Source organism: Phasianus colchicus, chromosome 10 (genome assembly GCF_987193195.1).
Source record: "Phasianus colchicus chromosome 10, bPhaCol1.hap1.1, whole genome shotgun sequence".
NCBI classification, from domain to species: Eukaryota; Metazoa; Chordata; class Aves; order Galliformes; family Phasianidae; genus Phasianus; species Phasianus colchicus.
Window position 1 is genome coordinate 2,450,610 of NC_143445.1, and position 26,652 is coordinate 2,477,261.

At 48.0% G+C, this 26,652-nt stretch overlaps 1 protein-coding gene across 2 annotated transcripts in view; it reads left to right on the forward strand.

The window, feature by feature from the left end:
- ARHGEF4 (Rho guanine nucleotide exchange factor 4) overlaps positions 1-26,652 on the forward strand; it is a 202,285-nt gene that overhangs the window by 161,827 nt on the left and 13,806 nt on the right. The window contains exon 6 of one of the 2 annotated variants that reach the window (XM_090146959.1): positions 4,491-4,630. In XM_090146959.1, coding sequence (XP_090003085.1) covers positions 4,491-4,630 — 140 coding nt within the window. Of the gene's footprint in view, positions 1-4,490; positions 4,631-15,238; positions 15,379-26,652 lie in introns of those variants that run through there. The other variant, XM_090146960.1, reaches the window with a different exon arrangement.

The window sequence follows — 26,652 nt, forward strand, 5'->3', positions numbered from 1 at the left end:
CCAAACTGCTGATTTTGTTTTGATATGCTGAGCACTTTCCTTTATTAATTTTTCTTTATTACGGGAAGATGACGCTTACTTTCTCCTCTTAAATATTTTCTGCCTCTCTTCCTTATGCTCTCTTTTTACTTTTCTTTCCCCCCTGCAGATTCACTTTCATTACCTGTAATCACAAAGGTCTTAGTTCTGTAAGGCTTGGCTTTGCAGGCCCATCTGCATGGTTTGTGGTGTTGCTTTTTGTTGGTTTCTTTCCCATTATGAAGTTCATACTAATGGTTCATTGTCAGCTTTTTGCTAAATCCCCCCTGTCCTTCCCTCTTCCTGTTAAGCCAGCCCACAGCCATAAGCACAACGATGCTGAGGATCCCTCAGCACAGCAAAGAGCTGCAGAATGGCACCGCTGGGGCAGAAGTGGGATGACATCACTGATGGATTTCACTGTGGCAGCTGCACAGGGACCTGTGTAGATCAAGCAGCTGATAAATGATGCACGCCATTCAGAGTGGGATGGGTGGGTGATGCAGCACAGCAGTGGCAGCTGTGGCAAAGAGAGGAAGGTGGAGGGCTGTCTTCACCTGTGCAGGGGCTCCCAGGTTTGTTTCCCACCTCACACACCCCTTCTGTCTGCTTGGTGTGTTGTATCTCCTGAGCTCCCCTCCTCCAGCTGCAGCTCCCCGCGGGTGCACATAACTGCAGCCTTCTCTGCTCAGTGAGGCGGTGGGAATGATGTTGTTAGCTCTGAATTAATTTGCTCTGTGAGTGTAAATCAGGCTCCTACTGTTATTCCAGTGAATTATTTTAAATGCCACGTAGAGACAAATGTGTGGATGCGATGCTGGAAGAACATACTTGAAGAGAGGTATTTCCAGTACACAGTTTGTCATTAATATGTACTTTTAATAAACTGTGGATGCTGTTGGCTTCCAAAGCTGGCTGCAGCCATCCCTTGTTTCCTGCCCTGTCCTCACCCCGAAAGCTGCAGGCTGGCTGGCTTTGGGGGGAGCTGCCTGTGACCTATTTTCCATCAGTTCTGGGTTACTGCTCAGGGCTCTGAGCCAGACCATGGCAGGAGCTCCCAGCCAGCAGGCAGCCATAGGGTTCAGTCCTGCTGAGCTGTAACTCTGGAGGCACAGAGCTCTCTGGTATGAGGTGGGCTGTGCCTGGGGCCCAGCTGCTCTGCAGAAGCTGTGCTGGAGATATATCCTGTTTTCTCCAGGGAGGGTGGGAATCTGTTTTGGTGGTGCTAGGTTTTTGGGTTTTTGGGCTATCTACCTATTCATGTCTCATGACTAGTCATGTGTTCACTAATTCTTTGCACCTAGAATGTGTAAAGCAGGTCCTTGCTTTTGGAGAGGAGCTAGGACATGGTGAACAAATTCATCTCTCGTTGAGTCTCTGGAATATGTTTGCTCTTTCTCATCACTCAGTGCCATTCAGCCCTTCAGCAGATATCAGCCAGCAACTTCTGGCTGCCCATCTGTAAGATGAACATCACAAGGCCCCACTCCTCTTTTCCTCCTCACCACTCTCCGTTAGGCTCAGTTGCTCTCCAGGCTCAAGTCAGCTGATGACTCCCAGGAGCAAGCAAGCACCCTACTTGCAGGCAGGTCCCTGTGGACAGCAAGCATGCCATTCCCCATGGCCCAGGGGCAGGCAGTGACCCTACAGGCAGGGTGCAGCCAGCAGGCTGGGCTGGCAGGGCCACGCAGGAGGAACCCATCCCATTGTGAGCAGTGTCCTTTTGAGGGAAGCCCCAAGCTGCAGGGCATGTGGAGCAGTGTGATTCATTCATGTACCTCATTCCTCCATTTTGATCAAGCTTTCCCCACGCTCTTCTCCAGGATGCTCTCGCTGCTCTGTGTCCTTAAGGTTATTCCTTGTGCAGACACCTTACTCTCTGTTCAAATACAAAGAAAAGGGTTTGTGCACACTCTTTTCAGTTGATATTGGAAGCGTTATCCATCAGCTTTTGTGCTCCTGTAACATGAATTCTGAGCTTACTCTTGGATTAACAACAGGAGAATACGGAGTTGTAATGCTTGCAGAGAAGAATGTCATACTACTGTTTGTGACACCCCCTCCCTATGTTCCTCTGTATGGGATTTGTTGCCATATTTAACAGAATCTAGCATGACAGCCATATGAAATGTGGAGAAATCTGCTTGAGTTAATTGGATGTAACTTGGATCTCAGTGTTATTTTTAACAAAGTGTTACTCTCTGCTGTCTGATTGCCAGTGCCAGGTCAGATCCATGGCTTCGGGAGGACACAGAAGCCAGCTGTGGCCGCATCAGTGGATTGCAGTGTGACACGGAGATGAGCATTTGGTGGGGAGGGGAAGCAGGGCATCCAGACCAACTCCTGCACAGTAAAATCCTTGTCTGTCCTACTGGTACTGTGCAGCTGAGAAGCTGATAGACTGTTTTAGCCATTTCAGCTAACTTGTCTTCCAAGACTTTTGTACAGTTCTTGCTTCTTTTCTACTTGACCTAGTTTATACTGTGCATGTTGAGTCATTACCTACATTGAAAGTCTTCGTTCTCCCACTTCCCTGATGGATTTCTAGTGCAATGGGTCACCGTTTCAGACTGTAGTTTTATTTATTTGTTTGTCATCTTTTCTCCCATGTAAGCTGCTTCAGAGCAAATTCTGGTCTTTTTTCAGTTCTTCCCTGGAACACAGGGAAGTCTAATGACTATCTTGGACCATTCTGTCTTAAAGGACTGAGAACTTCTGAGTGATTACGGACTTCATTTTTTGGTGGAGTATGTCCATGTGGACTTTTTTTTTAAGAGGAGTAGAAAAAGGAACTTGACTCTTTTCTGAGAGGCAGGCCAAATCAAGGCATAGAGACTGGAACTGTGTTATGAGCTGTGAGATCATGGCTCAGCAAGAATTGAAAAGAATGCTATCTGATCAAAGCCACAAGCTAGGTAGCATTAAGTTCCTTGTTGAGAACAAAGGGTTAAGGACATCATTTTCTAACTTGAGAGAAGCTAAAATGTTTTCCTAGACTAAGAAAGATGATTATTCTGAGTGAAGGAGAAGTGGTTCATGCTTTCTCTGTTCTTCCTCTTTCTCTGCAGTATTTTCTTCCTAACTTGTCTTCAAAAACTTTTGTATCATTCTTGCTTCTTTTCTATCTGACCTGGAAAGCTCTGCTTTCACTATAAGCTCTTGTTCACCTCTGTGTCCTGAGCTTCCATTAGTCTTGGATGAGTTTCTAGGTTTAGGTGATGAGTATCTTTGCTGTGCTGTATTTATTTGTTTATATTTTGAACCCAATAAATATTTAGTTCAAAAGCAGCTCTTAAACTAGTCATATAGAAGTTAAGTAACTGCACTGTACTGACCGATGCTAGAGTGAATTTACACCTGGCTCCTATTAGGCATATTTCTGATGCAGCCTTAATGTATAATGAACAACTTCACATGTAATGAAGGCAGTGGGAAGGATGATGTTTGCAGGTCTTGCTACACATGGAATGAAGTGAGAGCTCAAAAACCAGTCCAACCAATGCTTTCCCTCTCCAAGCTGTACAAGATCAAGTTAAATGCTTTTATTTCACTTGTTCTGCAAAAGTTTTAAGTATGACATGAAGCATAACTTTGACAGGAGTAATGATAGCAGTGTCTGTATTTTCACTTCGCTCAGTCCCCGTAGAGAAGCCATGTTAAATCTGTTAAACTCAAATTATTATTTACATCAGCTGCTGTCCTCTGCATCATGTGTGTCTTTCTGTTACTGCTTATTTCATGCATAGGAATTTTCTGTGAAGCCCACCTCTTTGTCATGGAAACCATTTTTCTAGCAGTTGCTATTCCAGTAGAATATGACTTCAAATGTTTTCTTTAATCATTAGCATTTTTCACAGATTTCGAGAACTCTTGCCTAGGCAGGTATGGGATGAATCATCGACTTGCTCTGAAGTGTATTTGCTCTCTTTTGTATTTCTTTCTTTTTCTAAGATCTTGAGGAGAGCTTAGAAAAAGGTTCCTGCCCGTGAAAGAGAGGAATTGCCATTTTCTTCCATGCAACAAGTGTGGATATCATTTTTTCAGTGTCATGTTTGTGTCTTGAGACTTCAGTGCAGGTGCTCTCTGCAGACTGCTGAGCCTCAGCTACCTGCAGCTTATTCCATATTACTTCATGTGCCCTTCTGTGCTGGTGGTGCTAGAGGATACTAATATAGCAAGCACTCTTTTAGGGAACAAAGGGGGTTCTCAAACTGAACGGGTGGACAAGGAGGAAGGTGAACGTTTTCCAAAGGCTCAGAGTTTCCTTGGCCTGAATTGGCAGACACAAGCCTTTTACCTTGCCATTTTTTCTGTAAAATCACATTTGTGTTCTTTGTCATGGGCATGTCTAGTTTCCTTGTCTCTTCTCTACGCTGTTATTGCCTCCCTTACCCTACCAAGCTCATATTATTGGTGCAGCACTCCTGAAGACCTTGTGGTGTGTAACCAATGAGTTCTTTTTGCTGTTGCAGTGATTGCTGATGGGGCCCTGGACAAGACAGCTCTGACAGACGATGTGGGAAGCGAGGAGGATCTGTATGAGGACTTCCGCAGCTCCAACCACCGCTATGGCCACCCTGGGGGAGGCGGAGAGCAGCTCGCCATCAACGAGGTACTGTGCTGGCAGCTTCTGGTGGGCAGGGGGAGGAACGATGCCAGTCCTTGGTCTGAACTGTAAGATGGATCAGGACCATACTGGTCCTGGCAAAGAGGATGAGTTTTCAAATGTCACTTACAGCTGGTTAATGGTGGGGTCTGAGCTTTCCTTAAAGGCACTCTCCCTAGGAGTGGAGGACAATGAGCAACATAATAATAGGATTTAGGATTTTTTTTTTTCTGCAAAAGTATAATGGTATTGTCTAATAGAACTGGCATCCTGTTAACACAGAGTGCTTTTTCAGTGGGGTGAATTAATAAGCTTTTCTGCTGGAAGAGTGAAGCATGTGTCTTATGCTCATGCATACACAGACGTTCTCCTTTTCCCCATACATTGGTACCTTTACATGACCCTCACTGAATGACAAGGCAGGGATAAGATATTTGTTACGTTTTCTTGTGGCTGAGCTATAACTGAGATGATGTTGACTGAAGCTCAGTGCCTGTATGTCAGATGTACACAGTGGTCATGGCCTGAGGTCTCTAAAAGCTACCAGTGAACTGCATAGTGAGGATAACAGCTTTTCTTCAAAACAACAGCAAATGTTCTTTGAGCAGTTTTCCTGCTGCTTGTGCTCAGAATTCATGACTACAGCCCTGGGAGTTGGGGTAAGGAATAGACTTGCTGTATTTTCTTCCTGTGTTGTTTACATGCAGCGATTGTCAAACCATGGCCAGAGCTTTTGCTTAAAGGTTAAACCTCAAGAGTTTTGACTGGTTTTGCTCTAAACAGAAGTTTAACTTCAGTAATTTTTTAATTTTTCTTCATTTCCTGCACCCAGTGTGTTACACTTAAAGGAAATGCAACTTACCTTTGTTGAGTTGCATTCTCTCCCATTAACCTGATATGTTCTTGAGAGAGGCCCAGGCACCACAGAATACAATCCCATACTGTGTGCTGAAATTGTCAGGGAGAATTTGGCTTTCCTGCCATTCAGGTTTTCGACTTGGCAACTCTCTTCGTTGTGGCTCATGAAACATGAGCATCCTGTGGACTTTTTTTTTTTTTTTTAAAGGAGAATGCAAAATATTTTACTTCTTTCCTTTTATTTGCACTTTATTTTTAAAGGAAATCTTCACAGCTCTTTAAAATCAGAAAAATTATTTAACTTGGCAGTATATCTCTATAGCCATCATATACGTTGTGCTTTTCTCTTCATCGTTCTCTGTTATTGAGGACATCTGGTTTTCTTTTTTTATTAGTTCATTTTACTGGAGTAAAATCCCATCATATAGCTCCTAATAAGGAAAACAAGTGGATGTGTCCAAAGCAGGTATCATTTGTATCCTCTTTGAAGTATGTGTGGGTTTGTTGGCTGGTTGACTGGAAGAGACTAGTTTATCTCTGGCACATTTCCTAGAAGCTTGCCTGTTCGGGGGCCAACAAAGCTGTAAGAACAGGCAGTACATGATTTACTTTGTCAACAGATTTCTAGGGGTAATGAATCCATCACTTACCTTTGCTGAGCCTTAGCACAGTGCTTCCTTATGCAATTACTTCCTGGAACAAAAGAGTGCAGTGACATAAAATCTCTGAGTTGAAATACTAAATTTGTGAGGTATGGATTTTACATGAAGAGAAATCTTAAGTGCTGCAACTATCTCCAATAGTTAAGAATCAGAAAAGCAGGAGCCTTCAGTTTGACTGCTAGACCAGAATCTGGGTATAGATTAATCCTAACTACTTCCAGTACTAACACTAGGAGCGATCTTGAGTGAAGACACTGATGGCCAGTTGTTTAGTCAAGTCTGCTGAGCAGTAGCATTGTATTCCAAATTGTATTTTATTGGTCGTGGATAAGGAAACTATGGTAACCACATTATTCTCAAACCTCTCAGAAGGAACAGCTTTCAGATAAACAGAGAAGGCTAAAATACATTTTTAAGGCATTTGGCAGTACAAATGTTGCATTTAAAAAAAAATAAAGCAACCACTGAGTTTAAGTTCATTTTGGATCAAGAGAAAATGGTTATGGAATAAAAAAGAAGCCTTTCATAAAACTCAAGTAATTTGTTGGCAGGAAGACAAGAGGAATAAAAGAGCTGGGAAGGTTGTACAGAGCCCACCTAGGAAGATCAGCATGAGTCAGTGTAGGAGCCAAGAAAAATCAGTCAAAAAGTAATAAAAAGGGTTTGGGATGGGAAAAGAGGCAAGGGAAGCAATTTTCTGGAGAAGTCTGTCTGATGCTCTTTCAGGTGTAGATCTTCATGAAAAGAGACTTTTGTTTTTTGATTGTCCTCGGTGGAGTTTACTTAGTGGTTGCTTTAGGTAAAGCTCTATCCTTTTCTTCTGCACCATAAGTTGGTAAAATGTGGCAAGAGAAAGTCTGTGTTCTAAATGCATTGTGGTTCTGACTTTGCAGTACGGAATACTATGCACAGGGTAGGCACAGTGTAAGGCAGCATGAAATATGGTACCTGTAGGCTGAAGCGGAGGAGTTGATGAATTAAGCATGTAAAAGCCTGCCTGCTGAGCTCTCAAGTGATGCCAGAGATAATGAGGAAAAATGCTGTTTATCAAATAGTTGGCCTTTGCAAATGGTCTTAGGCGTGTTTGCTCGGACGTTTCTGATAGGCACCAAGAGTCTGTTTGACCCTGGTGCTGTGCAAGGGGTTCCTTGCAGCTATGGGCTTTGGGAAAAATGCTGTTGCAATTCAGCACAGAGGTGGAGTATTTGCCTTCTTTCAGCCCTAGGTGAGTAGTATTATCTCCATCTTATGAAAGCAAAGCAATAAATGTTTGGAAAACAGTAGCGAGACTCCCTCTATTTTCCTTATCTCTTCTGGCTCTACTTTTGATAAGCTTGGAATTTGGTATGTGAAGTCTTGTTCCTGAGGAAATGCAGGGACCCACTGGAATCAGCAGTTCAGGGTTTTATGATTTTATCTAAGAGGTATAACATTGTTGCCTTATGTTTTAAAATGAGAGCATTGCAATATGTTACATATGTTCGTGTTTTTTACCAGTGCTTGTTGACAGGATGCAATTAAGCTGATTAGTCTAATGTACATATTCCTGATTTAACAAAGTAATGCATATAGAAAAATGTTCAGGAAATGGCGCAAACAAAAATAATCTCCCATTTACCAAAGGCAGCAAATGTTCTAACAATCCTATCTTGTCTTGCCAAGCAACATGCAACTGTGGCTGACGAGGCTATACAGCATTTTTCTTGTGCTAAATTCTCATCTCACTGAGAATTTATCCTTCTGGAATAACCCAGAGCTCACCCAGGCACACCCAAGTGTAACAAGTAAGATACGTAAACTGTAAGGGGATCCACTGAAAATAATATTTAATAAATAAATGCAGTTTTAAAATACCAAAGACACGTTCATGCAGATCAGAACAAAGCGTTTCAACTTCGTCAAATACAAAAAACCTCCTTCATGGCAGTTTGGACATTATCTATCTGTATTCATTAAAACTTCTTGTGCTGTTTTGGATGACAAATTCTCCTAATAATTTCCAGGCAGAAAGCAGAATTATTGATCTTCCAATGAGCATTCCAGCGTAATCTGGGAGAGGGGACTTGTTATCACTTTTCTGTCTTAATGTGTATTGTTCTCCCAGCTGGTACTAAATGGTAAATAGAAATGAGTTAACAAATACCCTTCCCCTTTTTATTCTTCTGCATCCTTCATTCCTACTTTTGTGTCTTGCATACTTCTGCAACCAAGGTTGACAACTGTGGTTCAGAAGCAGCAATTATGATTTATTTGAGGAGCATTGTAGTCAGCACCTTGCTGTCGAGAACAAGAATTAATCTTTTCCCTGATGGACGTGAATCTTTATAAGATCTGAGTTTCTGGTCTTATGAGCTTCCATTCTTTGTGTATGAGAGTGTTCAGGGCAGAATTGGCAGCAGTTTTTGATACCTTGTGAGTTTAGTTTTTACAGTCCTCAGATCTGAAACTTCTGATGTCATTGCAGAGGGCTTTAAGCAATGAAATTGGATGAAATCGGTATATCCAAGCACTGTATAGCAATTGTTGTCTCCCCAAAGGCCAGGATCAGGAGCTAAGTGCTGCTGGGGGTCACTAGAATCACATTCCCTTTTTGCTATGAGCAGCTGCAGCTGTCCTGAGCTGCTTTCCCCTTCCCTACCATCAGGACATCGCTGAGGCAGGAGTATGTATAGAGGCTGCCAACACACGTTAAATACACACAGAAGTCTTTCTACAACACATAATTTTTTTTTGCTGGACTACACCAGACTTTCTCTGAAATAGCCCTACTTAATAGACACTTAATAGAAACAAAACAACAGAAAATTCTTGGGGCAAGAATAGCACTCAGGGGATCTGTCACCCTTCTGGGAAAATGCTGAAGTGTTACAGAAGGGGCTTTGCTCATGCACAAGGAAATGCCTGCTTTGAGGGGACAGCCGCTGCCTTCTATGAGCAGAACTGAGAAGGGAGCCGCTGTGTCTTGCCTCTCTGTGCTGTGTGCGCTCCAACATGGACAGACATGCTGAAAGAGGGGGTGGCACTGCCCAGACTTTTCTCTGTGGCTGTAAAACAGACCTAAATATGTCACTCAAAGGTAATAACTGGAGGCTGCGTGATGGCTTTGGAGTTCTTACGTCAGCCCTGCCAGCTGTTTAATTGCAAAGACTAACAGCTTCTGCTCTGTTCACACTTGTTAATGATGCTGTGTGTACTGGGGACTTGTAATGCCAGCAAACAGCAGACATCATTAAATGTACTCCTAGTTACCGGCCTGTGGAGTCAGGCCTGGCTCCACAAACAGCTTTCCTTTTGAAGAAGACATGATCCAACATTTAGCTCCTGAAGTTACTTCTGCCAGACCGTCTCCAAGCCTGCCTGTGTTTTTTTCAGCATATCCATAGGTTGCTAGCACTCTGCCCGATTCTCCTCACCACTTACAGAAAACACAGCATGACTGCTGATGCTAGTAACAAGTTGTCTCTTTATGGTGAAGGCTCCAACCATCTTCAAGTGTTTTGGCAGCGCCTTACAAAAAGCTCTGGTGGCACAGTGCTCCCTATGGCTAAGGGTTACATTGGGAGGAGGCCGTGGCTCCATCCCAGCTGCTCTCTGCACACAAGGCCATCCACCTCAGTGCCCAGGGATCATCAGTCCTTGCTGTGCAGCACTGGAGGTGGTGTGGCAGGCAGGCCTGGCGGTGCTACCTGCACAGGGCTCTCAACTGCAACTATGACAGGCTCTGTGATCCATGTGCTTCCAGCAGTGCTTCCTAGAGTGCTGATGCTCAGTCGGCTCTGCACAAGGACAGCCAGTGCTGACCTGAAAGTGAGTGAAGGAGAGGGATGGCACCATTCATAAGTGAGGCCTGGCTTTCAGTTGTGCCCTGCCTGATACAGTGCAAGACTTGCCCTGCTCTCTGTGTCACTCACCTACTTTGGGAACTTTGGGAACTTGCTTCTTGATTTTCAGGGTCTGTGGTGGCACCTCACTCCCTGTCCCATGACAGGACGTGTGTTAGCAGCACAGTGATATTTGCATTTGGAGTGTAAGTTAAACTGCAGTTTATAAACTCTAGAAATTGTAGCATGATGGTGTGAAGAGCAAGTAGAGCAAGCCTGTTGTGCAAAATCTTGCTCTTACAATTCACTCCGCCAGCCAATGTCTTTATTTTTAAAATAGTTAGGGATGTCTGCACTCAGTTTGCCAGTTCAAGAAACGCTTGCATCAGATAACTGTACAATAACAAAGTGGATGTCAGAGTACAAAGGTCTGCTGAGAGAAGGGGATAAAGGAGGAATGTGATGGAGCAGGAATGCTGGGTAAAGCTTAGTGTAGAGGTTATTCCAGGTTTAAGTGCTTGCAGAGAGAGGGGTGAGCGTATCTGGAACGAACTGGTTTTATACCATGCCTCAGGTTCCTCTCAGCATGCCTTTTGACATTAAAAACTTCTTGTATTTGTTCTCCTCTCTCCAAATCCTGACTTAGAGCAGCTCCTCTCTGCAAGCTCTCCTTTTTCCCCCTAATCTCCAGAATGCATTTGAATCCTGTGGTGGAAAAATAAAGTCCCTCCTGACTCTTCTGGCCCTTCAGGAAGCACTGCTAATCCCTCCAAAGATCCTTTCTTCAGCTTCAACCCTGTCTGCTGACCGAGGGCCCTGGTCCTACCCCGGCTGGGGAGGGAGCAGAGCGAGCAGCAAATTCAGCCATGTTTTAAAGAAGGAGCATGTTTGCAGCTGCGTTTTCCTGCTTTGATAATAGCTGCAGAACTGTGGGAGCTGTTGGAAGAAGAAATGTCTGTGAGAACCGGGCATGCCAGCCCTGCTTCTCTTGGGAAATGTTCCATCCCCTGGGACACTCAGTGCCCTCGGCGTGTCCCATTTGGGTTGGTTCTATGCCTGCTCCTGACAGAGCAAGGAAATGTCACTGGCAGTAACCCCACTGCTCCCACACACAGCACACATGACCCACTGATGGCAAACACAGCAGCCCTTGTCTCCAGCTGCATGGGGCAGGCTGGTGATCCCTGCACAGCATGTGCCTGCCAGCAGGGCCTGCACAGCGCCGTGGGGAGCGCTCAGGGCCTTGTGACAGCTGTAAGGTTGTGCTGCTTCACAGCTGTTGGATGCCACATGCAGGTTCTCTGAGCTTTTGGGCTGAGGGCAGGTGTGATTGAAGAGAGGAGCAACCCAAGAAGATCTTGATGGGAGCTCTTTTTTAATGCTTCATCATCTGTGGGAGGATGTCTGGACATCTTGCTGCTGGCGGGTCTTCATGTTAGCAGGCTTTGTCGAAGAGAAGAGCAGTCTGCTCGAACAACAGACTGAACAGCCCATCTCCTCATGCTCGTTTCTCTAGCAGATGCTCAGTGAGGAGAGCAGAGAGCGCCTTGTGCGTTAGCACTGAAGGACAGTGCTGGGGCAATCCATTTTGCATTTTCACTTTGTTGATCATTTTGAAAGCCACTGTTAGACTGTATTTACTTCCCTGCTGATGGGGCAGCTCCCGGAGAACAGCCCATTGAGAGCTGTTCTACAGGGCCTGTTGTTCTGCTGCCTTGGGCAGCATGACATGAGCACAGAGCACAGGGACGTGCTGTCTGGGGATGCGGAGTGGCAGTAACCATGCTCGTAGTAACACAGAGGACTTATAGCATTACACATTTTGAAATTCCGAGCAAATTGTGGACCTTTGACAGTTGGTTTTCCATTTTAGAATGGTCACATGCAGTTTAAGAAGCTGTACTTGTTCTGATGCTTTTAGGTGGTGGCTCAGCAGTGGTTTCCATTCAGTTGGGAGCTGCAGTTGTTGCCAAGGGTTAATTCAATGCAGAAATGGATAGTTACTTTGTTTGGATGCTGGCAAAGTGTAGTAGTGGGATATTTTGAGGTTACATAAATTCTTTGGGCAGATGTGTTTTTCAGGTAGCAACGCTTTCTCCTCCTCCATTCCATTCACAGTCCTTGTTTTCTTTTGCTGAACTATGATAGAGATCCATCCATTGAACATGCAACCAAAGCTTGATTTCTTTTATTTGCAAGATGCATTGAAGTCCATGGCAGCTGATGCACCACACAGAGCTGTGCTATGCAGTCGTGCTGTGCAGGCCCACTGTGAGATAGGGGAGCCAGGGTGTAGATAGCACTTCCCTGCTCATATCTGCTGTTACTTACTGGTATTCTGCTGAAGTACCTGCTCTGTTTATTACAGTTATTAATTTTTCACATTTTTGTACATAAAACTTTCAGTTCCCATCTCAGCTGTGACAGTATTAGCACACTCCATTCATCAGACAGGCAGGATTGTCCAAATGCTCCTGGCCTTGTAAAGCCAAAAACTCAGACAGCCTAAGCCTTGTTTGTTCCACTTGCAAGCAAGGTGGCAGCTCGGGGCTGGACAAATAACTGCTGCTATTTTGGTGAATAGTAAAGGAAAGGATGCTTCTGTACTTATATTAGACTCCAGCTGCTGTGGGCTGTGTGCGCTGTTGGGCCTCAAGCTGCTCTGCCTTCGCCACTGGCACTGTTTGAGTGACAGCATCATTCCCTCAGAGTGCTTCTGTTCTTATCTGACTGAGGAGAGCTCTTAGAGGAAGGCTTGGAAGTACATGATTGCAAATCAGATTCCAGTGAAGACTGTGCAATCATTATACAAACTAAATCCTACTTTCCAACAAACTACGAGATAAAACCTTCCTCATCTTATGGCCACCTATTACAGAAGGATGTCTGATCAGTGAGGAGGAGGATTGAGACTTTATTTGTGTAGGGGAGAGTGCTGCATGGCATTCCGCAGCACGTGGCAGGAGTTGTGCTTTGTGACACTGTGCATTATCATGGGAATACCCTCATGCACAAACACTGCAAGGGGAATTCAGTGCATGGGATTGGTGACAGAAGCCAGGTTGCAGCTGGCTCCTTCCAAGAGGTCTGAATGTAGCACCCAAGAAGGAACCTACTTTCTCCTCTCAGATAGCTTCTCAGGTGTTCAGTCAAACTTCCTGTGCTTTTGCCTTCAAATACTTAAATGTGTTCATGAGCTGCCAGGACTTCAGCAGGTGACTGCAGAATGACCGCATTATCAGAAGTGGATTTCACAAGTGGCCCAAAATTGTGTGGCACCAGCAGGGTAGCGGCCAGCCTACCCCTCTGCTGTGTGTCTTGGTGAGTTGCTAGGTTCTGCTTCTGATCAGCAGCACCAAGAGGCTGGAGGAGATGCAAGCTGCTGCTTTAAGCACAGCATATGTGGCCATGCTTCCTGTTCACTTGGAGTGCCTTCTCCTAAAGCCCCCATCCCCAAAACACTGCTCAGTGGCTTATGCCCAAATTCTGTCTGCTGTCAGACAGACAAGACTTACAGAATGCCCAAGAGCTGAACAATACCATGAATCAACTCTAACCTTGAAGAACTTTCATTAAGTGGAAGCCCACAAGCTCAGGGAGCCAGCATTGGCCTGTAGAACGTATGGGAGGGAGCTGTTTTTTCAAAGCTCTTAAGGAAACGCAGGGAAAAAGCTCAGGAATGCCCAGGAGCTCAGGCAGCCTGCAGGTCCATGCGCTCGGTGTGGAAGGTGCAGGGCCTGGGCCACAACGGGAGCACAGCTTCATCCTGCCTGGTGTCCTTTGTTCTATAAGTAGGCTAGAGATAGGATGTGCAGGATCTTTAAGCTCAGAAAACGGCACACTGATCATAGGATCATAGAATCCTTAGAGCTGGAAGGGATCTTTAAAGGCCACGTGGTCCAACTGCCCTGCACTGCACAGGGACACCACAGCTGGATCAGGTTGCCCAGGGCCTGATCAGCCTGGCCTTGAAAGTCTCCATGGATGGGGCATCCACCACATCTCTGGGCAACCTGTGCCAGTGCCTCACCACCCTCACTGTGAAAGACTTTTTCTTCATATCTAGCCTAAGTCTACTGCGTGGGCTTGGTTTTTGTTTTATGACACCTTATGATCACATTTTAATTGTTCCATAAGCACAGGGTGACATTGTTGGTTTTGCACTTTCTGCATAACCTCAGCTGAAACTGGTACAGTCTGGGAGAAACTGAAACGAAAGGAAGCAGCCAGCTAGGCTGTAACTGAAGCCTGTATCCTTCTGGATCTCTCAGCTGCCGTGCACCAGGATACACGCAGTGGTGCTGCAGGCCTTGGTGCCAACACCTGAGAGCGCTGCGCCGCTTCTGCGGGCGGTCACACAGGGAGAGGGCTCTGCTCGCGCCTGCTGCCCTGCCCCGCTTTGGGTGGCTGTGCTCAGCACCCCGCCCGAGGGGCAGCTGCCCAAACCGACGCCCAAATCGCTTTGCGCACGGCCGAAGGATGGGTTGAAGTGCCGAGTCATCCTCTTCGTACCGTGCACCCGTCGAGGTCCCGCCGAGGGCCGCCGAGCTCCTGGAGCGCGCAGGTGCGGCCGCGGCAATTCCCCGGCGCCGGCCGCCCCTCATCGCGCCCGGCGTGGCCCCGCCCGCGGTTCCGCCGCTCTCGGCAGCGCCTGTGGGTGCCGCTCGGGCGCCGCGCTGCCGCCGTTGCCCGCGGGTCTGCCCCCAGCGCTTCGCCGCCCGGCCGACTTCCCCGCCCGGCAGCGCGCCGTTCAGCTCCGCACAGCTGCCTGCGGGAGGCTCCCGGCTGCGGAGGGTCGGGGCCGGCGGAGGCAGCCGCGCCCCCCGGCTCCGAGATCCGTCCGTCCCCGCGCCGCGCTCCTCCGGCCGCTCCTCCGGCGCGGCGCGGTGCCGAGGGCTCCGCCGCCCGCTCGTGCCGCTCCCCGCGCCGCGTTGCCAAGGCCCGCGCGTATCTTGGAGACGGCGCAGCAAATCGCCGCGGCCGGAACGCAGCGCCGCTCCTCGCGGGAGGGATCCGCACCGCTCCGGGGCCGCGGCAGGCGGGGTGCTGCGGGGTCCCGCCCGCGGGTGCCATGGCCGGGCCGAGCCCCTGAGAGCTGCGCCGCTGCTCGCAGCGCTCTGCCCCAGCGCTCCTCTGAGAAGGGCGCTTTTTTATTATTATTATTTTTCTATTTTTATTTTTATTTTAATTTTGTCCCTGGGCTGAAGCCATGGCAAAGGTCCCCGAGCGCAGCAGGCACAAGTGGAGCGCGCTTCACACCTTCCTCCGCTGCAACATGAACCCGGAGACCCAGCGGGTGGTGGTCTTTGTCATCCTGCTTTTCCTCATCGTCGTCAACGTGGTGCTCATGTTCCTCCTGGCGTTCCATTGAGGGCTGCCGGCCGCCGGCTGCGGGCGCGGGGCCCCCCAGCAGGTCAGCATGTGGCTCTGTGCCCCGTCTGCTGTCACCCTGTGTCTCGGAGCATCCCTGTCTCGTGAGCCCTCGCTCCCTCCCCGCTCCCCTCCCGTCACCGCCTGTGCCTTGCGCTCTGAGCCGGAGAGGGGACAGCCCGGGGCTGTGCCAAGCCAGCGGCCTCAGCCCCCCGATGACAGCACAGGGTTGCCCGCTGCCTCACCGGCCGGGTTGTTCCCTGCGTGCTGCTGCCCGTCTGACGAGAGATGGCCGTCCCGCACGGAGCCCTGCACCCACAGCCCATGCACCACTGCAGAAGCTGAGCCTGCAGTGCTCCCGGCCCTGCGAGTGGTGCTCCATTAGCAGAAGTGATCGATGGTCGGCGTGCACGGTGAGCCGGGGCCAGCAAACGCTGCAGCAGCGTGGAAGAAGCATTGCACTGGTGTTTATCCTCTTCCCTTTGTTATACCTCAGAGCTTAGTGCTGTGTGTACGTGCACGGAGCTGCAGACTGCCTTCTCCAGGCCGGCAGCGTTTGTACCTGGAGGGAGTGATGCAAGGAGTGCTCCTGTGGAGCTGTGGGAGGGAGAGCCCCCCATCTCGCTGACTGCCTGCCTGCAGTCTGACAGCTCTGCTGGGCCGGGCACAGGGCCCGCACTGCCAGACATCACCAACAGGAATGGGGCCTGCAGGAGGGCGGCCTGAGAAAACCACTGCGTGCTGCTCATGTTGGTGCTGGGAGCTGAAATCAGCATCCTCCATCCCACCCACTGGGCAAAGCTCAGCTGGAGCTCAGCCTTCACCAGGGCAGCGCGTTCCTGTACCGATGGCCGGGGTCACTGCAGGCTCAGTGCACAGAGCCGAGTGCTGACGGCTCCAGGGGGTGGTGATGCTGTCTGTTGTCTCGTGGCGATGTTCTCTGTACCACCTCTCTGTGTGACTGTGTGTCATGCGCTAACGTCGAGCGGCCACGTTGGCTTAGCACGAAGAAATGCAGTGTGTATGGGCTAAGTGCTGTTCTGCTCCACCAGAGCGTGGGCTGTGTGGAGGGCAGCGTGGTGCTGGGCATGGGCAGCACCAGCCTTGGCTCCTCACCTTGCTGGGAATCCCTCGTGTACAGGGAGACTTGGAATTATTAAAGATATCTGACTTGACTATTAATTCTAAATGTTAATTCTATTAATTCTAGCTAGGCTCTGCCCAGGAAGGTGGTGGGCATGGCACAGGCATGAGGTAAAAAAAAATAAGAGCGCTTAATGGAGAGGACAAGTTCTGTGTCAGTATGAAAGCGCAGCTCAGTCCTCACATGGCAGACCCCAGGTGTGCCACTGGGCTCGGGGATGGAGAACACTTTGGGGAGCAGCTGCAAAGGCAGAGCTGCAGGCAGGGCTGGAGCAGGCTCAGAACATTGCAGCATTCCAGCAGCATTTTGCTGTCAGGAGAAGCGAGAGGTCTCAGCTCCTCGCAGCCCCTGAGTGTTAGAACTGCCAGTTACTGCTCTGAAGCTTGAACAGCTCAAAGATGAACTGGGTGAGAACTGCAGGAGTGCACGGGGTCTGCACACACACACGCAGCTCTGGAGTGCTAGGTAGGTCAGTTCTGCTCACAGCCCCAGTGTTTGGCTCACACAGGGTGGTGCGGGAAGCTGGGGAGCTGAGCACAGCATTCTGACCAAGAGCTGAGCTGGGATGCACAGCAATCCATGCTAGCCAAGCATCACGTTGCTGCGCTGCTCCTCAGGTGGCTTTTGATGCCAAACAGGGCTATTGCTGCCTGCTGTGCTGTGCCTGGAGGTGGGGTGCTGCAGAGAGGCTCTGCAGGAATTCCTCCTTCATCCTGGCACAGAACTGAGGCAGCTGAGGTTGATGTTGCACAATGAGGAAAATAACCCCGTGCTGCTGGGAATCACAAGCTGTGAGCAGGCACAGGTCGACCTGCTCCCTCCTCTCTTTCTAGCCCACTCTAACAGCTCTCGCTGTACCTGGGGCAGTGTCCTCATTTCCAAAAATCCACCTGTGCTCTGCCCAGCTGCTTCCCTTTGCTTCTTTGACACAGCAAAGCTCTTGTGGAAGCCATGGAGGGGTGTACTGTCAGCCACTGCTCAGCGTCCCAGATTGGCCCTGTTGTCTGCAAGGGCTGGAAGCAGGGACTACCTGGAAGAATCACAGAATCACAAGGTTGGAAGAGATCTCTGAGCTCATCCAGTCCAGCTGTCAGCCCACCACCAATATTTTCCCACTAAAACACATCCCTTAAAGTGCAGCCCCAGCGAAAGTACCTTCCCCTTCCTCATATGGGGCAATTTCACCAGATTATGGGCACCCAAATACCCTGAGAGAAACTAAAAAAAGGTAGAAGCATTCTTGCATTTAAAAATGGTGAGGCAAACTGCAAGATCACAGAGTACTGATTGGAATGTATGTTACAGTGCTGCCTGCCGCAGGTGGCAATACTTTTTGGTTGCTAAGGGCACGAGAATGATCTTCCTCCTAACATTTCATGTTAGATTACTTCTCATTTTCTCTTCCCACCGCCTAGCTGGGTACTGGATAATTAATTCTGACATACTGTGTGCATACGGTTATGGTGAGCCCCTTGTTTACCTCCCTCCTTGACCTCATGGCAGACACATACACCTGATCACCAGATAGCAAATTTTGCATGGCTCTTTTAGGACAAGGAGAGCATCACTGAAAGCCAGGCCTGGAAACGGCAGCCTCTGAACAGGAGTGTGAGCAGCACCTCGTTTCCAGAGGGAGCTGGGGGCTTTAGATTCTATCTTTCCCCTTAATTTGTTCTCTCAGGCTAAGCTCATTTCTGTGGTGATATGTGATATCTGTTGTCTTTGTGATTTATTCGTGGAATCTAAGGCATGAGTTGGTCAGATAAGAAACACAGTAAGCATTTAGAATGATACCATCAACAATTATTTTTAATTAATGCTTCCAGTGTTTTGACTAGGAAAAAAAAAAAGTTCCATTACACAGCTTAAAAACATGTTTTAAAAAGAGGGAGTGCTTGTTTATACATATATATTGGGCTGGTTTATACATATATATTGGGCTGGTTAACTGCAGAATGTGCTGGGAACTGTATAATAAAATGATGCTGTCCTTGTGTCCCTGGACCTGCTCTCTGTCTGGGATGGCCACGGCAGACATGGCTGAGGCTCACAGTGCTCCCAGGCTGGTTGAACTGGGACGTGCAGCTGCTGGTGGCCCAGTGTGATGCTCTCTGTCCCATTGCACTGCTGCAGGGTTCTGTGTTGTGGCACGCAGTGCAAGGCGGCTCTGATGTGCTGGCAGTGCCAGAGGGAAACTGTCTGCCCGAGGGCCTCTGACCCCAGCTCATCCCACCCAGCACACTTTCCCTTCAGAGATTACCAACTCTCATCAGGCACCTAGATCCCTGCTGTAGGAACAGTGGCAGAGCCAGCAAGTCTGGGGGATGGAGCTGCCTCCAGCTGCTGGGCCAGGCAAGTGGCAGGGAGCAAGCCAGCATGGTGTCTGCGCTTAGAGATCTTGTGCTTGTTCAGTTTTGCATCCATCCAGCATATCGATACAAGAATAGAACCAGCATGGTGTCTCTTACCTGGCAGTTGTAGCGAGCATCCTTCAGGGGATATGTGAATGTTACAGGCTCAGTTTCTATAGCCTTGATGCTAAGGCAGCTGAGAGCAGCACAGCAGAGCTGGGTTTGACTGCTGCTAACTGGGTGTCTGCAGAGCTGGGGAAAAATTGTATGGAAATACAAATACCATCAGTAGGGATCACATGTGAACCTGAAGAGCTGTACCACATGCTCTCGTCAGCAACTTCACATAGGTTTCCTCACCTCATCAAGCAAGATAGCTACACCAGGAGACTAAGAAATGCTGGGCTGATGAGTTGTGACCTGATATTTTAGTTGGGTAGTGAGGAAATTTGCACTAGGCACCAATGGGAAGGTGCCATGTTCTGTAGGAGGAACTGCATCTGCTGCATTCTCCCGTAGAGAGGGGCTTATTTTGTAGCGTGGGCTTGGAAATGGGAGCATGGCTCTGGCTTGAGGCTCTGGCTCTGCTGAAGCCATTAGCTCTCTTCATCCAGATCTTGAGAAAAGTGAAGAAAATGGAAATGCTCAAAAGTAGTACTGGCATTTCAGAAGATCCCAGAAATCTGCTGCTGCTTGAATGGGTCTTCTTTACTTAACATGGGATATTTGGTGGTTTGGTGTTCTGAGAGCGTAATTAGCTTGAAGAACCATCTGCAGAACTACAAAAGAAATGACTAATTTTTATGTTCACAGATATCAACCAGAAACAAATGCTGGGCAGCTTCCTTTGCCCAGCAGTCACAAAACATCAAAGATTTTTGTTCTTTGCCTTCTGTATCAGTGCTGCTGATGTTCAGATTTTTCTCTGTGCTGTTTTCAAAGCAAAGTACGGACAGTGGTCCTTGGTTTAGTGAAGAAAAGATCTAAAACACTTTGCATTGGGAAGGAGATGGCTGGGAAAAGACAAAATAAAAAAACCTCAAGTTTTGGGTCACCAAAAGCCTGTGAGGCTTTTCACCTGGGAAAGGTGAGGAAAGGAAACAGACAATTAATTCTGCATGGTTCTTTTAGGGCAGGGCGAACATTACTGAGAGCCAGGTCTGGAAACTGCTAAGTGATCTCAGTTGGCCTTGGTGTCTGCCAGCACCTACTGGTGTTAGGCAGACTTTGGCACAACACTGTTAATCCAAAGATATTTTCACAGGACACAGCAGCAATAAAAGTCATTTTATCCTGTTCTTTGCTGCGTGTTCCATTAAAATTAAATGGTGCATGCACACAGAGAGCAGAGCCGTGCCCTGAGTGTCTGGCTTACTGCCTGCTGTGAGCTCAAAGCGACGCTGAGCTTTTGATAATTCAGAGCAGTTTGCTAGCAATGCAGTTTGTATCAGCTTTAAAATGTTTTCTTTAACCTTATTTGTAAAGCAAATTTAGATTAATTTCTCTTCAAGCTATAACTGATCATGTAGCAGCAATCATCAGAGGGCGTGAGGCTCTGGGCCCTGCATGGTTCCCTCTCCTTGCCTTCTGCAAAGAGTGGGGTGCCACACTTGTGCTTGCTGAACCCCGGATTGGATGCACTGGGCCCGGTGGTGGTGTTCAAAGGCCCCTGTCATAGGGACAGCAGGGAAAAGAAGCAGAAGGCCAAGAATCTTGGCTTTAAGTCACAGTCATGGGAGACACGGTGCAAGTGGGAGCTGTCCTGTAGAGGGAAAGTGATGGGAAAGTGAGTGGGAGCACACAATGGGATGGTAATCCTACAGATAGTGGGGAGAGGAGAATGGGGAAAGTTTGTCACTTAAGTGACAAAGTCATGTTAATATCCTGTCATCTTTTCTAAATAAAAAAGTTTCTGTTTCCAATCCTCGTTAAAATTAAGGCATCAGAAAATGTAGGAATTGTGCTGACTGGGTATTTGGTTCCTATCCCGCAGTGAATGCAGACTTCAGAACTGCTGATGAGTTTAAGAGGGAGTCAGTAGGTCTGCTGTCCTCACCTACAGTCAGACTGGAATTGACACCTCGTAGTTCTGTGCGTGCCCCAGAATGGGTCCTGTTCAAATCTGAGCACTCAGTCCCAGCCTCACTCCTTCCCCGTTTTTGAAACCAAAGAAAATAAGGGAGGAAAGCGTGGCCAATTTCCTGCCTGGCCCTGCTGCTATCAGGTGAGCAGCTGCAGAGGGGTTGCAGCATTCCCCAAAGCACCTATCAGTGGGACTAGGAAGAGAGGTGCTGCCATAGCTGTGCATTGGGTACGTGGGATGGCCTGAACCTGGAGCCACAGGTGCTGTGTGTGGGAGAGGTGTGAGAAGTGGGTTAGCCCGAAGTTGGAGATACTTAAATCACTTTTAAGCCTTAGAGCGTTTAAAGCTCCTTAAGCCATTTAAAGGCTTTAGATGGGTTTAAAATGCTTAAAACACTTTAAGGCCTTAGATGAGTTTAAGCTGTTTAAGCTGATTTAGAGCTTTAGAATGACTTAAGTTCCTTTTGTGAGCTAAAGGAGGTTTTTAGGTCCTTCAGGCTCTTAATTGTAGAGGCCTTCTTGAGCACCCCTCAGTGGGGATGCAGCACCTGCCCACTCCTGTAGCCTGTGCTCAGGGACTGCTCTCTGAGTGCATCCCAGGATGTAGATCCTTGGCTACACTTCGGTCCACCTTTATTTCCCTCCACTTTTTCTCATTTGGGCAGGAAAAAAAGCAGCCAGGGGTTGAAGACCAGTGACTGGTCAAGGAGCAAGATGTGGCCTTGCTTTGTGTGCCTGGCGAGCGGCGCTGTGTGGGATCTGCTCTGAGCTGCATGGAGTGCTGTAGTGCTAAATCAAGGCCTGCAGCAGTGTTTGAGCACCTGGTGGGAAGGCAGGGCCAACCCAGGGGAGCTCAGGTATATGCATTGTACCTGAGTGACTGGAAGGGCTGGAACCAGGATCCACCCCTTCCCAGACCTCATTTCAGAATAAGGACATCTCTTGCTGGAAATCCCTGCCTACCTGAGGCCTTCTGAAGGTGAGCAGCTCTCTTCTTTCGCGTCTGTATCTGTGGCTGCTCATTTGCTGTAGCCAAAACTTTGCTACCCTGCTATCACTGTGGTACTTTCCATCCCATTATAGCACTGCAAGTGCTAAGCTCACTTCTGCCTAAGAAGCCGTGGCAGGAAGATGGCAGCCCTGCCCAGAGGACATCTTAATGTCCTTGTAATTACTGTGTTAGCAATTGCTAATTTTCCAGCTGAACGAGAGTGTTTCTGTACCCCAGGGAACTTATCTGTCTGTGTCAAATTAACTTTTAGGACTCACCTTTTCAAGAAGCGGGTAATACAAATAGTCAAAATGAAAGATAATATGTTGGCTTTCTTCAGTGTTTGTTACTAACTTAATTCTATAAGATCTGTTCTGTAGGGCTGGTCAGGAACACTTTCAGTTATAATCTGGGGTAACTGCTCAGGAAAACGCCTAAGTATGGCTTGTTTCCTTCCCTTGTGTTTAAGATCCTGGATGTGCTAGAGGTTGTATCCAGAGACAAAGTGGCCTTGCTTAATCTCTGTGTCAAGCTATCTGTATTTGGCTGTATGGCATCCTGTACAGCTTCATCATGCACCACAGGAAGAAGTGCTACTTTTATATTGAACTTCTTGCCTGGTGATGTCACTGGGCACCACAGGCCTTGCATTAGGAGCTGGCCCCTCCTTTCACAAACCTTCATCTTGTGCTCAGCCTCTGCTAACCTTACTCTGTTGCAGCTTCAAAGTCTGCTGAGCTTGTGCTGGCCCGGAAGCCCTTCCAGTCTTTGGATTAATGTTGCTCTTTGTGCCTTTTATAGTTCTCTGCCTCTTTCTTTTGAGTCATCCCTGACATTCAGACTCTCTGACCCTGATGCTCCAGGCTGATGGTTTCCTAAATCTGTCTGCAGAGACATTCCTGAGGAGCAGCTCATTTAGAATCAGTCGTCTGTGTCAGATGCAGCTTGTGCTACATTTGTCAGCACAGAATTTCATTTGCTATTTTATCACTCAACTCAGTCAGCATTGTATCTGTTTGTTTGAAAAGTATAAGTGAAACAGACTTTCGTATTCCAGAAAATAAGCATCTTAAGTTTAAATAACCATCCTTTAGAAATGTGCATGAAAGATTTAAATGGAAGCTGTTTAACAGCTTTATTTACTCTAAACACTACCAGCAACTGCTGAAAGTAATGAACATTTAACCACTAGATGTGATGTGAAGATAACCTTTTGCAGAGTGCTATCAAGTTTGATAAGGACTCAGCTCTTGTTTCCTCAGTGCCAAAGCTTAAGGATGTTAGTTCCACAGATTAGTAGGCTTTTAATGTACAGGTCATGGGAAAGTGATGCTCAGGGTACCGGGAGCACCAAAGGACCAAGCTGAGCAAACAGCATCCCTGGCTGCAGGTGACTGACCCATGCTTTCATTGGAGGCTTCCTAGCCTATTTCAGCTGAAAGTAAAATGATCTAAAGCAATTCCTGTCTATTTGCTTTGCATTAAAATAATCAGCTGCTGTACCTTAGGTGAGGAATTGGGAACTTCTTGCATCGCTTTGGTCCTTGAAAAACCATATGTGCCTTGGTTCACAGCTGGGAGCCCCCGTGCTGTGCCCTCAATGCCTGGAGCACAGCACTGTCTCTGGTCTTCTGCCAGGCTGCTGCCCTCCTGCAATGGTCTGAGGCTTCTCCTGGCCACTGTGTGGGGACCTTCACCTCTCCTCATCTGCTTAAAGCACTTCTGAGCGGGAGCCTGCCCTCAGATGGTATAAACAGAAGGGAACAATATACTTGGTTCTAGTCTGAATGGCTTTGTGGAAAGCTGTTCTTACCAAATAAATGGTTCTCTGCACACGCTGACATGGTAACTCAACGCCCACCGTAGGCCTACAAGGGCCTGTGAGATAAATAGCCCTTGTCCACCATTAAACAACAAACCTACAGGTTTTGAGAGGAGACAAGAGTGAGCTGTCAGGGTGATTTGAGGACTATCCCATTGGGTTTGGCTCAAGGGCGAGGCTGGCTGACTTCTCTACATGCTCAGAAAAGCAGCCATCTGTGTGCATGAAGCTCTACCATGAGACAAGAGGAAAGAAGAATTTTTTTTTTCTGACTCCTCTGCTGCACTTTGCATGAGAGTATGTGGGAAAGGGACTCTGGGAGCAGAGCAGCAGTGTTGGGGTCTGTACTGCAGGGCCAGGGCTGCTGCAGGTGGCAGAGCTGTGTGTGCTGACTTGGCTTAGCCATTCCTTGGGGAATGCAGCCCTCTTGGTACCCATTCAGCTCCCCAGGAAGCACTCCAGCAGCACTCTGCTCATCATGAAAGGAGCCTGGTTTGGTGTCACAGAACATTCCATTTCATTGGCACCCTGCTCCTGAGCTATCCTGCTCCTACTCCCTTCTGATGTGGACTTGCACTCCTTTTTTTGCTCTGTGTAGTACAGTGTAATTAACATCAAAAGAAAGCTATTCAAATTTTATTCAAATAGAGCCAAGTAGCTCAAAGATGCATGCTTCTTAAAGCGGTCTCCATCCCTCCTTCTGTAAGCTGTCTAGATCTTTTATCTCTGCATGGATTGCCTGGAGCTCCTGTCAGAACAGGGAATTGCATTGAGGTGTTCAGCCTGAGACAAAGAGGCTGAGCAGCTGGCATTGAACACACAAGAAGACAAGGGCCGTGGAGTGCCAGCTCCATTTCATGTCCTGGACTTCATTTACGGCTATTTGCAACAGCCCCAAGTGCATCTCCTCTTTGGCATGGCTTGGAGTAGCAGTACAGCAATTCCTCCACCTCACACCCTCTTGCCATGCTAGCTGGAGTTACCTGCACAGCACTTTCCTGGTGCCTGCCCTTAGCATCAGTTGTCTGCAAATGAGCAGCAAGGCTGCAGCTGCATGGGCTGTAAAGAAAGCAGCTGTAGATGCACAGCAGTGCTAATGCAGTGTTAGAGCTCTAGTTGATTTTCAGAACATCTGCATTAGCACTGCCTCTGGGTTGCAAACAGTGCTGCCTGCAAACTTGCCATAAACAAAGGGAAACTTGTCTGTTTGTTGTGCTGCCAGCTGTAGTAGTTCCAGCAGCTGAAGGTGGCTGGGTTTCTGTTTTTCATATTCTAATACTTCTCTTCTAGGGTCTGGTTCGGGGCAGGAGATGGTGGCTCTTCAAGAATGTGCACTGAATTGTTCTTGGTATTACAGAGCCAACACATAGATGTTATTTTATACGGACAGAATAGTTGTTTTTCAAACCTTGCTTTAATTGCAAAGATCAAAACCAGTGGTAAGATGAGCCATCTTGGGCCTAGGAGCTGCTGTGCCTAGAAATGAGGAATGTTCCCTTTAACACATGCTCCTCTGGAAGATGAACAGCTCTTCAAATATAGCCAGATGATTGTGCTGTGCTCTAACACATCTTGCAGAAAATCTTTTTTCTGATGGCATATGTAATCCAGGGATAGGGAATAAGAGCTGCAGACCTTTTTTCCCCATTAACAGGATGCTCCTCACTGGGGATGCTGCAGCTGCTTGCAGTGCTGCACAGTGACATGGATGCCCAGGGCTGCCCCACAGTAATCACTCTGGGAAAGGGACAGTCACATTGAGTGTGTCTGGTGTTTCTGTACGAGCCCAGGAACTGCACTTGGGTACAGCTGCAAGAAATAGTGTGAGACACAGATTTGTACAGGCTGAGGGCTAATAGTAAAACAAGCAGTGACTGTGGTGATCATTAAATGCTTTACATTGCTCCTGTGCCTGCTCTGCTGCTCCAGCACCCCGGTGTGTGACCCCAGATGGAGCAATAGAGGGAGGAGACAGCCTGCAGGCATGTCTGTTTGAAGTGCTATTTGGATAAACTCAGTAAGATAATCCAAAGTATATACAACGTTTTTTCTTTATTTCTTGCTTTACTCTCTATTGATCATTCCTCCCTACAAACACAGCGTTTGCTGTCTGTTAGCCCCTACCCTGCCTCTCGGGTGTTGTTTCAGACTTTCCTTTGGATGAGAGCTGCTCATCTGATCTGCTTGCCTGTAGTATTTGGCCAGGTGATGGTAGGTCAGTCCTGCCTTTCTGTATTTGGCAAACATATTCACAGTATGTTCTTGAACACAAAAAATATAGGACAGGAGCAGCCTTGGGCTCCTCCTCTCACTGAGGTGCTGAGTCCCAGCAGGCTGGTACCACAGGTATTGATATCATCCCACCACTGATGCTCTGCTGTGCGATCATCACAGCGCTGCAGAGGACTTCTGTTTGATCTCCCTCTGGCCACAGGTATGGCACATGTGCCAGCTGCTGCCCCACGCTTACGCAGTGCGCAGCAAAGGTACTTTATCTTGGAAAGAGACGTATTCTTTCTGCACTGGTCAGGGTTTGTGTGTTGCAGAGCTTGCTAACACTGTTCTCTGCAGGGATTTATGCACTGGTGTGGGCGCTCACAGACCCACAGCCCCTGCCCATGGGAGCACAGCCTTTGCTGAGCTTCTGCTCCCCTGTTGTCCACTCTGCAGCTCAGCCGCTGTTCCTGTGACAGAAGCTACATTTATGCCCACCTGCAGCTGTTTGGTTTGCCAGGGCTATCCTCTGCCATTGCAGCTTAGGTTGCTTCAAGGCATGCAGTTTGGTCCTGCTGTGTTGCTGGCTGGGTTGTAGGAGCACAGCTCTGCTTTCCTTGCTGGAGGGACCACACCTCAGTGACTGCTTGTCCTACAGGCAGCAGAAAGTGGGCAGTGTGGGCAGCTGGAACCACCCACCCTCCCCTTCCCCA